We start from the raw sequence: 15,163 nt of genomic DNA, 5'->3' as shown, positions 1-15,163 counted from the left end.
CATCCAAACCCTCAACGACATACTTTTTTATGCGACGAAAAATCACTGCTAAATTTTAAATTAATTATTATTAAATTTTGATTTTAATAATAATTTTTATTGTCTCATTTACGAGTGCGACCTTGAAAATATAGAAGTGAGAGTCGTCTGCGTGCATTTCTCTATCATTTTTTGGGCATTGGATAGGCAATTTATAAATTAAAATTGCAACATGAAGATTGTATATGAATTGTGCCAATGGGAGTTTAAAGATTTTTTAAGAAATTAAGTTAAAAAAATTATTAAATTGACATCAGTTTTTAAAACATGTAATTCTTGCGTGTTTTTTTAAACATGATCAGTTAAATCCTAAATTAGATATATAATTTTATCATTTTCTAGGAGTTTAGGGCGTGCAAATTACTTTTTGGACAGTTTTTCATGATAAATTAGTATACTACATACCAGTCTTCCAAAGATATATATATATATATATATATATATATATATACTTTTTGTTAACAAATTTTTTGTTTTAAAATACAAAAGAAAATAACATGTTGGCACATGATTCAACTAAAGGATGATGGTAACGTAACCAAAGACTGACAGAACAAAATCCAGAAATTCCACTGAACCAACAAGAGGCGCGAAGGTTCATTTTGTTCAGATGAGCAGATTCACCAGAGACTATCAAACAGAAAGAAAAACAAAAAGATAAAAAACAAAAAAACAAACAAACTCAGGATGGAATGATGAAATTGGCATGTGAGGAGTGGGATCTCAAGGGGAAGGAGGCACAACAACCTTTGAAGAGGTTGAGTACGTGAAGTTCCCATAGAAACTAATACGTGGGCATTATTAAGTTTGTTTCAACGTTGTTGGCACAATATTCCTCCACAGTCCACATGCAAAGAGGCAAAGCATGTGCTAATACCCTAGTCTGTTTTCTTAGTTATGGAATCTCTCGTGTATTATTTGGTGTGAGGAACCCCACTCTTATAAACTAATTATTCCACTTTTACTACCAAACACATTCTCGAATTCAAGTTCATGCGTAATAACTGATTATTTAACTTGATATAAGAATTAAAGCAGAAATTTTGAATTAAATTCTTATTGGTAGAGGTCCAGAAACTTATTTTAATCCACTCTAATAAATGTCAAGTGTCATCTAACATGTTTGAGTTTTTTAAAAATTAATGTTTGAATTTTTAAGTTAGTAAAAAGATAATAAATAACTATTAAAAATATTAAATTAAAAATATTAAGAAAACATGTGTTTCTCACGTGTTAGAAGACACTTTGAAAAAAAAAAAAAATTTGCCCCCAAAAAATATTGCTACAATCAAAGAATATTGGAAACAATGTCCAACACAAGAAACCAATATATATAATCATGAATGAGTTACAATGAAGCAGTGGATTACTCCCAATCCCATTTCATTAGATTTTGTGCATTTGGGGGTTAACTTGGCTGTGCATGGTTTCCCACACAGGAGTGACAAAATCAAGGATGACAGACAAGTCTCCCCGCAAACCGTTCATGGGAAAACGGTCTCATGGTAACCATGAAATAAATTCAGGACGTAAAATTTGAGGAAGGCCGGTGTGGTCTTTGAAAAGTAGCGTTTCCAAGATTTAGGTGAAATGTGGGAGTTTTGAGTAAATCTCTAATCGAAACCAGAAAAAGGGGAAAAACGTCTCAGCAGGAAGCCTAATTCATTTTTAGGAAATTCTACAGAAAAATCTTTATCGAAAACCGGATTACCCCAATAAATATATATGTCACCCAAAAAAATCCACATAATGAGTTTATTTGTTTGTCAAATTAGAACAAGTATTCAAATCGTTGGTTTAGATTATATTTTATAATATTAAGTAGATTACATGGTGTTATATTATTTTAAAATATTAAATGATGCGCAAATATAAATATTTTTGAGTATTTTGTATTTTAAATTGTTTGTTAAACTTTGTTTTTAACTAACATTTCATTTTTTTTCTTCATTCAATGGAAATTAAAAAAATATAATATTTTCAATTTTTTTTTTTTTTTTCCTAAGTTCCAACTTAAATAGTAAATACCATTGGCACAATTATTTAGATACCAATTTTTTTTATTCAATCAATGTAATTTAGATGCGGACATTTGATATCCCATCAATGTGTCTTTTCCTTTGCTATTAATCGTTTTCATAACCTTTATGAGGCTCAGTTGCCTCAATAAGGGTGGACTGCTCTAATCTTATTCCAACAGGTAAGAACCATTAATTTTTTTAAAAAAATTTATTACACATATTCCTTCTAAATTTATTAAGAATTTGTATCGTTTTTCAAGAGTTAAATCAAAAGTGTCATTGCCACGTCAGTAAAACTCCAACTCCAACTCCTACCATTACCAAGATGGCCCATCAAAATAATGGGCGTTTAATTATATTTGCTATTTTTGGTGGGTGCTAATGTCACAACCAGTGCAAGTGCTTTGTAAATGGAAACCTCAAAGTCAATGAGCCATTCGTTTCATTAACGCTGCATAAATTTCACCCCTCTTCTCAAACAGTAGAAAAGTAGGGACGAGGTTTCCTATTATGAGGTTTCCCAAATTTCCTTAAAAAAAAATTAAAAAATAAAAATCCAAATTTAAGACGCCCTTGCACTTGAAATATTCAGCAGCAAAGTCGCATTATTCTCAATTTTATTTACTCATTTTTCAATACAAATATCAACAAATTTTTATTTCATTTTCAATTTTTTAAAATATTCAGCAGCAAAGTATTATTTTAAGATCAATCACCCAAGAAATAAAGGCAGATAGAAAGGAAAAACGAAAAGTGAAAGGTTTCCGATTGAATTGTCTTTATTCTAATATGAAGTTATTTATACTGTTTGTCTATATAACCAAAAGAAAAGAAAAAAAAAAAAAGTACAAGCCCTCACAAAATTCTACAGCTTTATCTGTAGATGATATATTTTATAGCACGAACTACACAGAGCACATGTAGAGCAGTACAGGGCAATGGCTCTGCCATTCACCATTATCACCGTCCTTATCAACAATTTTTCACCATTCCCATCACACCCTTTCAACCATTATTCCTCACCTTTTTTTTTTTTTTAATTAATTAATTACATGACAGAGCAGGCATTTGGGTTTTCATCGCTGAAGATCTGAGGTGCGTAGGCATTTGTTGGGTGCTCGTAGTTGAAGATCGGAGGAGTGTAGCTATATTCCATTGCATACCTTTGTGGGTAGTAAAAATACGCATTTTTCTGAAGCTCCACCACCTTGTTCACCTCCTCCTCCGTCGCGGCTGCTGGCGCCTCTGGCTTCGCCTCGTTTCCTTCCTTCTTTTCTTTTTTCTCTTCCTCTCCTCCTTTGCTCCCTTTCTCACCGCCGCCGCCGCCGCCGCCACTATCGCCTTTTTTCTCTTCCTTGTTGCCACCATCTTTGGCCTCCTCTTTCTCCTTCTTCTCCGGTTCTTGCTTCACTATCGCCGCGTGCTTCCCGGTCCGCTTGTACACGTACTCCACCAGCTGTGCTGGGTCGAACGCGCCCTTCACTACAACCTGCGAGCTCTTTAGATCTGGCTCAGCTGACTCCACTCCTACCCAGCAACAAAAAGTGAACATTTTAAAAAAAAAAATTGTCGGTTCAGAAAAACAATCAAAGAATTTAAGTAGATTTAAGGATGAAAAAAGTTCATTGAAATTGTAAAGAGGCAGACTTGGCATGGATTCGGACAAAAAGAACGGAATCCAAAGGATTTAAAATAATATATTGAAGAAAAGAATGTGGCTAGCTAGTTTTGAAATAATATATTTATTTTTAATTAAGAGATTCAAAAGCTTTCAACAATTAATAATGGACAAAACTGTTAGTTGCCAACGGGTTGATTCATAGTGATTGAGCAAAAGCCAAAATTGCATGAGCCACGAAAGCTAAAAAATTGTTCCCTACCTTTCATTCTCAGTATGCGTTTCTTGATTTCTTGTGCACAGGCTTCACAATGCATGTGAACCTTCAGGACCACTATGATTATCTGAGGCTGCGTATCATGCAATTACCCGATGAATATGTCCAAAAAAACCCAGATGAATCACGAACCAAAAAATCAAACAATTAAAAAAAAAATAATAAAAAAAAAGAACCTCTTTTTTCTTCTCTTCAGGCTTGGGCTTCTCTTTCTCCTCAGGCTTCTTCTCCTCCTCGGCCTTTGGTTTGGGGATGGGAGAGATGAGCTCGACCTGCCTGTGGCTCTTCCTCTGAACTCTCTCCAGAACCTTCAGTGGATCCGCCTTTTCACCCTTCACGACCACCTTAGAAGTCTTGCAATCGGTTGTAACATCATCAACCCCTATCAACACACACAAAGACAGATACTGTTTCAAACCATCATAGACTTACAAAAGCAAAACAAAAACAATCCTCTGTTTCTCTGAATGGCATCAAAGAATTAGCGGCGACTGCCTAACCTTCAAACCCTTTGAGGCAGCGCCGGACCTTGCGAGCACAGCCTTCGCAATGCATGTACACTTTGAGCACGATCTCTTGAGGTGGTGGTGGCGGCGGAGATTGGTCCTTACCTTCCTTGGATTCTTTTCCATCCTTGGCTTCCTCTGCTTTCTTTTCTTCCGCCGGCTTCTCTGCCGGTTTCTCTTCTTTCTTTTCCTCTTTCTTCTCCTCTGGTTTCTTCTCCTCCATTTTCGTCTCTTCTGCAGGTTTCTTTTCCTCCTAAACAAACACAACCCTACATCAGAACCCCGAGAAACAAACCTAAAAACAATAGAAAAGAAAACCAAAGAATGATTCAGATTAAGATAATGATAAAAGAGATTATTGGGCTTCAAGACCTCCCCCATTAGTTTACTACTCCTCTCTTGGGTTGTGGAGAGAGATAAGCTTTGAAAACGCTTCTTTCTGTTTGTGTGTTTTTTTTTTTTTGTTTCCCACACTCTCTAGGTCTGGTTCTCTTTCCCTCTGTGTAAGTTAAGCTTCGTGGCACTGTGGGTTATGAACCATCAGATCTTAAGCCACTCGCTCTATCATCATCATCATCCCACACTTGACGTGGCTTTTTATAAGGGGGCACGTGCAAGGGGGAGGGAAATGCTGAGACAAATGGTGCTCGAAGGTTACATGCTCTTTTTTCTTTTTTCTTTTTTTTTTTAATGGACATTTTGGGAATTCACCAAATTTTTTGTTCTGGATAGATCCTACTCTTCTGAACAGAAAATCATTATTCCTATGCCCTTTTATCGGTAGTGAAAATGTAGAAATTGGATTTGAGATATATCATAGGGGTTTTAAAGGTTGGTCTTTTACCGAACACCTTTCAACTGTCACTTTTGAAAACTATTTGGACAGCAAACAGACTGTTTAAAATTTATTTGAGTGGAGTAGATACTTTCATTTCTTTCATAATTGCTGTCTAATTTAAATAGCTAATTATTTGGAGAGTTGCTACACACATTCTCCTCACCATCTCTTCACCATCTTCCTTCTTTCAATATTTTGAGTTTTTCAAAAAAAAAAATTAAAAAAAAATACAAGAAAGAGGAGATGGTGAGGAGAATGAAAAAGAGCATTTCTCAATTATTTAAGACCACAACCCTACATAATAAATACCTTATCATTTGGAATTTAAACATTGTCTCAAAGTTAATGGAAAATGTCTGGGTTGGTGAAATAATTAAGACTGATTGATCATATTTTTTCCTTTACTTTTTTAATTATAATGTAATACTCTGATTTCATATTGAAAAGATAAAAGGCATCCCACATAGAATGTGTCGTTTATAAATATAGTCATAAGTATTAAGTCTCATATTATTTAGCTATTTTGTTAAACAAGTTTTATAATAACTTATAAGAAAGTTTTAAATTAACTACTCATTTTAAAATAATAACGCACATGTGAATAAAGTTTTTCTTGTGTCCTAAACTTACTAATTTATTAAAAAAAAAAAAAAAACAATAAAAGCACAAACTTTAATCATTGTGCTAAAATTCTGTACAACGTACCCTTCCATACTTATGATGTAACAACTGTTAGGAATGCTTGCTTTGTTACATGCAACTGTTAGGAATGCTTGCTTTGTTACATGCAACTGTTAGGAATGCTTTGTTACATGCAACGATGGGTCGTTAATTAAAGAACTTCGGGGACAAATAAATCTAACAAACAATATGGGAGGGCCAATGTGCTGTCACGATCAGACAGCGTGCGTGTGCTGTTGGCCAACAGTAGGATCCATTATACGACCTCCCCCTTCCCCTTCCCCTTCCCCTTAAATTGATCACAGAAAGAAGAAAAAACTATCCATTATACGACCTTGTAGTTTATTGTTAAAGCAATTGGCGGGAGAGTTTTAGAGCAATGCTTAAATTAGTAAAATATTTAAGAAAAAATTAAATGAGAATAATCTGCCACGTGGCGAGCTTGTGGCCCCCTGAGTTGTTGTTGTGTAATGGGGTTATTTAAGTGGTATATTTACTAATTTACCGTATCGACCACACTTTTTGCAGTGCTAGGTAGGTCTTAAATTTGGTCTTGATTACTTGGTCGTCTGTGATTTAGCAAGTTAGGAGAAGTATAAATGTAAAAACTTTATTGTAGAATATATCTGCTCTGGCATGTATTAAATACAACTTTTTCTGTGCTTTGCTCGTGTATTCAATACGTTTCGTGGGCAAGGATGTGACACATCGAGTGCATGATTAACAAGAATCGGACGATTACGGGATCATCATTGGCAAGAAAAACAGATCTACTAGCCTCATCAAACCGATCCATGTGTATATTGTCATTATCAACCCATCAAGTTCCAGGCTCAACGGGTATCAAAATTGCAGAGAATTCCCCTTCCATCTTGCATTCTAGATTGTCCATTTGTTACTTCTTTTGAATTCCTCGAATTTTACTAACCCAATCGTTTGAAAAGGAATAAACAGCGAGTTATGGGACTTAAAAGAGTATATTTTAATGATTAGACGTGAACCTAACATAAGATAAGGGTTAAGATTATACATAAGGGTTAAGATTATAGAGTATGATCTATTTAATTAAAAATGTTAAGTTAGAGTTAACTTATATAAATTTATACTCCTGCATGCTTCGATATGACTTGCACCCGATATGTGACATAATGGTAGGCAATTTTCGAACTGACCTACAAACTCAACATAAACCTAATACAAAATTAGAGGGTTATGGCCGAGGAATTTGATATATTTAATTAAATTGATCGGATTAGAATTGACCTATATAGTTTTATACACATGGTACCACTAATATTAACCTCCAATTAAACCTAGAAGGGGATCTATATAATTGTATATGTAATAATAAATATAATAATAAGGTAACTATTATAATGATATTAGTTTGTTTTTATCCATGATTTGGCTATAAACCTACTCTAAAGTAAGGCCTCCAATGTCATGATTAACATATATAGGAGACCAGGCGACAAATATTAAGGGTTTGTAAGGGCAAAAGTTTCCGAAACCTCTCTCAGTGAGATGGCATGTTAAGCATGAAATAACCACCCACCTAAAAGCTCATAATATAATTAACAAAACAATAAACAAAACAAAAAAGAACAGCAATGCAACTCAGATGATGCATGTGTTGTTGGTAGCCTGGTTGGTAGGTGAGAAAATAATTAGACAAAAGGAACGAATTGAATATGGGCTCAGAGCGAGCAAAATAGGACTTTAATTACTTTAATAGATTCAAAACATGTTTTATATATATATATATATATATATATATATATAAAGATGGTTTTTAAATATATACACAATTAAGTATTTGATAAAAGATGTAAAAAATAAAAAATAAAAGTGTGTAGAACATGTAAAATCGTGTTTTTAAAGGATTTGATTTGTAAATACGGTTTTTTAGAACTATTATTATACAGTACAGGACGAAGCAAAGTCTTCGAAATTTCAAAGGGGGCCAAAATGATGTTGACTTTAATTCCGTGAACAGTGGGGAATTATATGGAAGAGACATTGTTGGCTCTGATTCATAGGATAAGTTTGGGATAATGTTTTCGGGCCAATCAGATTTGACTTTGATTTGATGTAGTCTTGTAAGTTGTATTATGTAGATGAAAAGGTTATGGATTAAAGATTAAACCTCTAAGATTGGATCATTGGAGGAAATGTTTAAAAATCAAAACATGATTAATATCTTATTATTGTCTCCAATAGGGTAAAAGCTCTTGTAGAATTTTAAGGGATCACGCCATTAATATCTTTTTCTTTTCTTTTAACATTGTTCATAGAATCAAATCAAAATCCTCTAAACTTTGATTTACATATCTGGCCTAATTGTGCATATCGATTTCCTTGAATTGCCAAGATGAGAACAAATTCAATTACTAAACCCCAAGTTGCAATTAAAATTGCTAATAATATCATAACACGTCATTAGAAGCTGGGCCAATAGGGGACGAGAGAGGCCAAACGTCTCTCCTCGATGGTCAAAAACTTTTCTTAGCCTTTCTTGAATGAAAATTCTGGCTCTACCACTGCAATTTATTCATTGCAATTGTCCTAACTCGGGATCAGGATCTACTGAAATTTTTAGTTTTTGGAATTTCGAATTCAAGCCGTCCATTTTTCATCAAATAGTCATTGTTCTGCCACATGTCCCACTAAATATTTATTAATTTATTAGTAGTGAAACACGTGGCAGAATAATGACCCTTTAATGGAAAATAGACAACCTAAATATGAAATTTCAGAAACTGAAATTCCCTAAAAATTTCAATGGATCCAAATCCCTTAACTCGTATGCATGGTTTTAGAATATAACAATGATCGTGCGATAATAATTAACTCAAAGCAACCAAAGGTTTGGTAATTAGGTTAAGTGGTTGCACCTTGAAGGAACCATGGACTGGTAGCTCAATAAGGCACTGAAAACAGTTGGGACAGGATTAATTTCAAATGGCGCAACTAAAATACAACTAAGTTGTAATCAAATTGTTAATCTTCTTTACTTAAACGAGGAAATTTCACAACAACTGTTATTCTCCTTTTGCCTAAAATGGAGAACTTTTTTGCATGTGATAATACCAAAAACTAACAAAATGGCTGAGGTTAATTTATTCTTGTATTTAAGAGAAGGATAAGGCTAACGTTGTTAGTTGGACGAATTACTTATCTGTGAATGAGTCAGAAATCCTGAATCTTCTCACAAATTAATTGGTCCCATGACCATGTTTAGTTTGTCTAAGGTCAACTAGAAAACGTTTTAGACATCACCTCACCATTGCCTTTTTACTCTTAATTTGAATTACCTAGAGCTCTAAACTCGTACAAACCTAAAAGCAAACAAATCTTCTTAATGGTTGCTTTGGATGCCACATGGCGATGACATGTTCTAATCTTTTGACTAAATTCATGACATTTGGCAAAAGTAATCAGGGTCCCACCTGACACATTACACGTCACCTTACATTTATGCGTGTAAAAACTTGAACTAAGATTTTGTTGTGTTGATTATGCACTTTGCAATAGTACTAATGAAGGAACAAACACTTGTAACTTTGATTGGATTTGTTAAGTCAGCTTATTATGGTATCAAGCGCATACACATATGCATGGCTTTCAACAAAAGGCAATCCCCAATGGCCCACGGCTAATGATATTGCAGTTGTTAGCATTGCTTGTGGCACTACCACCAGAAAATTCACACCAACTTACATCCAACTAACTTTGTAAGACGGGACGACGTTAGATACATCTACATTATTATTCTAAAAAGTTTAATCAACTTACAATTGGATAGAGGCAAAACTAAAATTTTAGGTTTAGAGGAAAAAAAACTTGGGACAGTAGCCTCCAAAGCTCCAACTTGATTCTACCCCTACAATTGAAACTCCCTCAAATCTTTTAGAAAATCTAGTCATATCTAGTAATTAAGGAACTAATATTTTACTAAGCACCTACAAGCATTTTTATAATTTACCCACTTAATGGAGGCAGTTATCTTCCTAATGTGGAACTAATCTAAGATCAATTATGTAAAAATTTATGAGATTCAATAGGGTTGGCAAAACGGGTTGACGTATCGCTTTCGCTCTCTTTTTTCTCTTTTATATTTTATATACATTAATATGATTAGAAAGAAAACAGAAGCTAGCTTTAGTATGACATAAGAAAAATCATATATAATTATATATAAACATAAACTTAAGTACTTTCTCCAATTCTAGTATTCTACCATCACTTTGGTTAATCATTTAATGATTTTTGTTTTTCTAAGGAGCAATTATTACTTGAATAAAATATTAAAACATAAAAGAACAAAAAATATAGAAAGGTTAAGAAGATAAATTGAACACAAAAATTTGAGATGGTTCGGCTTTTAACATACCTACATCCACTACTAGGAAGTGTCCAATAGGAATACACCTTAAACTTATTAACTTTGATATACAATTATATCATATGGTCAATTTATAAGAAAAATGGATTTGATTACAAAGAGAAAACTAGGGTAAAAATAATATCATATATTATAACATTATTAATTGCATGGAAGAGACATCACCTTCTTTGTAGTACATAATGTGTCCAATATTACTGATTTCACTCTTGGCTTCTTCTTATATTCACCCCAAAGCAAGCAAAGAGGGTACATAAAAGGAGAGTAAACGATGCATATAATTTTTGCTTAGGCCGTACTCATGATAGCATCTTAAAGGAGAATGAAATGTCAGTCATGTCCACGAAAAGCATAGCATATCGTGGCAATTATTTGATAGGCCATGCATGTGATAATGCCTTGTGGAGCCCATTTGGGCCCACTCATACTTTGTAAGGGACCTGCACCAACCCAAAATTGATCAAAAGATTGACTGATTGCAAATGTTCTTTTTAAAGGCCCATCTACATTTTCACCCTTTTGAAAGTAGTTGATCACAAGAAAGATTAGCAGATTTGACACATTCGTGTGCATCCACCAATGCTTATGGATTCAGATCGGGATTGCTAATTAGTGAGACCCTTTTTTACGAAGGACGGATTTTGTTCAAATAGGTGAGTCTTATAGAGACTTTTTCCCGTTTGCGGACCGAATTATTACAAATAAGTACCGTGAATCTCAATCCTAAGAATATTCCTGAAGCTTAATTAGGTAGGGTTGGGAGTGTAATTTGGTGTGGTACTTGATAATTGGGAAATCTAGTTATTAACCTTTGATAAATGCTATTTGTCCATCTCTGTACATTTTTTTTCTTCTTCAAATATACCTTTGGAGATTATGGATTTGAAAAAGAGATAAATGGGAAATGGATGAGAGATGAAGAACTAATAGGGCTTTTAAACTTTACTGAATAGGTTGTTTAGCAAAGAAGCTGAAGCTTTTAGGCCTTTAGTTCCGTGATTATATATAATTTCTTAGAAGTATTACAACTGTTATTATAAATTTATTATAAATTAATATGACAATGTTATGTGATAATTATCATGTTAGTCATTAAATAATTAAATTTGGTTGCTTATGATAATTCTTACAAGCTAGGTACATACGTAAATTATCAGGCCAATTTGTACAATGATTTTAATAAAAACTATTGTACTTGAAGCATATTCCTTTATGAGGGGGAAAATGTTGGTGAAAAGTAAGTGAAATCTGATATCATCACCTACTATTACATTAAAAAAAAAAAATTAAAAAAAAAAAAAAAGGTCTAATTATACATTCATATTTTGTCTTCAATTATGCTCCGGGGGCCAATACGGATAATAGATGTAGGAGTTGTACCACTGAACATGTCTGGTCCCAATTTTGCAGTAATAGTGTAGGGTGGGTTGGGCCTACATGTTTTGTGGGCCATGGCTACTGGCTACTGGCGTCTCCAAGTATTGGGCTACTGGCTTTAACTGACCCTGACGTGATTAAAATCCATTTTCCGTTTCAGAATTTATTTATTTTTGTTTTAGCAAATAAATTATTTTTTATTTTAGTTAACTATTTTATTTTTTTCTAAATATATATATTTTTAATTCTTTCAAAGAAAAAAGAGTTCTATTATTATTATTATTATTATTGGGCTAAAATAACTAGCGGAATGCAAATAGGATGGATACCAGATGGGCCGATCTTTGAAAACATATATTTCCCTTTGTGTATCATATCTTCAACTCAGTTCGACTCGAACGTGTGTTGTTCAGTATGGAAGATTTAATTTCGAAAGGGCCCAATTATAACTTATAACCGATCACTGAAGCATTGTGGAAGGCCAAGATCCATAACATGTTGAAATTGCTTATTTGAAAAACAACAAAGTTTTTTTTTTTTTTTTTTTTGGGTGGGGGGTCAAAATTGAAGGAATTTATTCTATTGCAATCTATTAAATTAATATTTATTCTTAAAGTAAGTGATTCTTATATGAATTATTAATAGAATTACCGTAACATTCTTTTGATTATAAGAAAATCGAAATATAGTCGAAACTAAATATATTGTCGTCCAAAATTTTAAAATTGCCATGATTCGCATGTTAAGCTCTTACTTCACTGTAACAGTAGCATATAACATTTAATTTGACTTCATTACAATGTCATAACCGTATTATAGTGGAAAGCAAGACACGCCATGAAATTTGATTCATCAGAGTTAGTGACCAAACACTTTATCGTTCAGAGCACTGCTCAATAATAAGAAGACACCTAACACAACCCATCTAGGAGAAAAAGAGTCCACGACACAAAGAAGACAAGCAAACGAGAGAAATACGAAACTATTTCATTCATCCTCCTCTTAGATGAGGTCACTTGTGTGACCGTGTCGGTTTCCTCTTATTGCCTGTCATATTGGCTGGAAGTAGGGTTGTCCAATCTATTGATTATTCAAAATTATCGACCGATTTGGTTTGACATAAGTTTTGCTTCTTGAGGGACAATACGCTAGGCTGCTTTTCAACTTGTTATCGAATAGACTGTGAGTATTAAATGGACTAGAAAAAAGTAGTTGTGTTGCTGAGATGTCGTTAAGAAACCCTCCTCTTTTAGCAAGTAGCGTAGATGGACCTCTTCTTCCTACTTGTGGAGACTAATTAATGTTGTGGGCTTGGTGGGCTTTTGACTTTTGAGAGCCTCCTCTCAGAACACCTTCAAACTTCTTTGAGGCTCTTAAGGACACCACTAGGTGCTCCTTTACATCTACTAATGCAAAAAATTTCAAATCCAGAGATGCTTCAAATTATATTATAGCATCATTTAAAAATCTTAAATGAAATAATAATGTAAGCAACATATATACCATTAAAGATAAACTATAAAATAGTTTATTGGGAAAAGTCCATATAACCTCCTCAAACTACCACTCAATTGACAATATTCCCCCCAAACTTTCAATTGTGACAATGTCCCCCCCAAACTACCAAAAATTGTCAATGTTCCTCCCAATGACGAAATTACCCTTAGTAAAATTTTTTTTTTAAAAAAAAAACTAAAACTAAAACTTCTAGAAAAAACCTAAAACTAACAACAAAAAAAAATCCATCCAAACGTTGGCCAATTTTTTTTTTTAATCAATTTTATAAGAAAAAGAATTAAAAAAATTTCGATTTTTTTTTTTTTTTTTTTTTTAATAAAAATTGAAATTTTTCGTTTTTTTTGTTTTGTTTTGTTTTATAATTTTATTTAAATAAAAGTTTACGTTTTAAAAAAAATAAAATTTTCGTTTAATAAAATGAAATTTTTTTGTTTTTTTAAAACTAAATAAAAAAAAATAGTTTTTTTTTTAATAAAAATTTCCGTTTTAAAAAAAAATTGTTTTTTTAAAAAATATTATTTTTAAATTAAAATTTTTCGTTTTTTTTTTTAAATCAATTTTTTTTTTTTTTGAATTTATAGGGGTATTTTTGTCTTATTGAGAAATCTACAGGGGCTTTTTTGTCTTATTGTTAGTCTTGGAGGGACATTGACAATGTTTTGGTAGTTTAGAGGGAACATTGTCACAATTGAAAGTTTGAGGGGGACATTGTCAATTGAGTGGTAGTTTGAGGGGGGTATGTAGACTTTACCCTAGTTTATTTTCATTTTCCTTGAAATGAAAAGGACCTATTCTCTAGGGTAGGTACCCCTTGATCTCTCATTAAAAAATATAGCTTACTTGTAGCATAGATTACTTCATAAGTTGAAATTAAGAGGCACTTTCTTCTATAAGACTCAAGCACACTACAAAGTGAAACTTATGTTTTTTAATTATGACTTAATGTGCTTAAACTTTTACTACAAGGTTTTTTCTTTTTTATAAAATATGAATTGTCATTAGAGTTATATAAAAAAAGAGATTGTAACCAAGCTGGGCTAATGGGGTGCTAGGCCAGATTTGGGCCTAATTAAAAGCTGAGGCCCATCATTAAATGCAACATCTGTTGGGCATCCCAAGGTGAATTGTCCTTCACTGTCTGCCACGTGTACTCTGTGGAGCTCCTTATTGGTTTTTTTACGTTGCTGTACTTGTCACGGGAAATGAATGTGGCAAAACGTGGAACAACACAAAGACGCTCCGAGCGAGGAACTTCTCACGTTCTTCACCTCACGAAAGCCTGCCTCTTTCCCAGTTAGTCCCTCTATAATTGCTCATTTATTCTTCCTTTAATTTTGTGTCTCTTTTGTTTAGCTGTTCACAAATACTCAGATTTTCAGTAATTTTTTCTGCTTGAAGGGTCAGTAATTATTAATTCTAATTGGAGCAAAAAATATAAGAGAAATCTTAAAGAGCTCATTTATTTCAACAAATATTAGCAATTTTAACAGTAAAATTATTGAGAATCTCCATCTATTTAGAAACGTATTATTCGATTTTAAAATATTTAGCTAATAAAAACATAATTTTTGAAATCATAATTAAAATATTTAAATTAAACTTGTCGTTTAACATTCAAAATAAATTCACTTGCCTAAATAGATTTTAGATTGTTCAGTTACTTATAAAAAAGGGCAAGTAAGTTCTATATGGAGTCTTTCATGAAATAGGATCTCATAGAATTTATTTGATAATCAAAATTAAAATAACATGACACTATATATATACCATAAATATATATATATATACTAACTTTAAATCACTAGAAAAAAAATAATAATAAAGAGAAGTAATTGGTGTAGATCCATTCCATTCTTGGTAGCTTAGGAAAGGAAAGTCAATGA

General features: G+C 32.9%; 1 protein-coding gene across 1 annotated transcript; it reads right to left on the bottom strand.

The window, feature by feature from the left end:
• Nucleotides 1-2,915: 2,915 nt before the first annotated feature.
• Nucleotides 2,916-4,981, bottom strand: LOC132176131 (heavy metal-associated isoprenylated plant protein 7). The gene is made up of 5 exons (XM_059588258.1): nucleotides 4,834-4,981; nucleotides 4,456-4,714; nucleotides 4,132-4,337; nucleotides 3,941-4,028; nucleotides 2,916-3,587 (listed from the first exon to the last, which is right to left on the bottom strand). Exons 1-5 carry the CDS (start codon nucleotides 4,840-4,842, stop codon nucleotides 3,109-3,111), a joined length of 1,041 nt encoding a protein of 346 aa, XP_059444241.1. The 5' UTR covers nucleotides 4,843-4,981; the 3' UTR covers nucleotides 2,916-3,108.
• Nucleotides 4,982-15,163: the final 10,182 nt, after the last annotated feature.

Source organism: Corylus avellana, chromosome ca3, assembly GCF_901000735.1.
Source record: "Corylus avellana chromosome ca3, CavTom2PMs-1.0".
Taxonomy (NCBI): Eukaryota; Viridiplantae; Streptophyta; class Magnoliopsida; order Fagales; family Betulaceae; genus Corylus; species Corylus avellana.
This window is presented reverse-complemented; position numbering and strand designations above follow the sequence as displayed.

What these genes read in the sequence shown, in the direction of transcription:
- LOC132176131 (XM_059588258.1), bottom strand. An exon ending in CTGAAGAGAAGAAAAAAGAG is followed by an intron (nt 4,029 to 4,131) that starts GTTCTTTTTTTT and finishes CATGATACGCAG; the next exon opens with CCTCAGATAATCATAGTGGT. An exon ending in ACGCATACTGAGAATGAAAG is followed by an intron (nt 3,588 to 3,940) that starts GTAGGGAACAAT and finishes GTTGCTGGGTAG; the next exon opens with GAGTGGAGTCAGCTGAGCCA.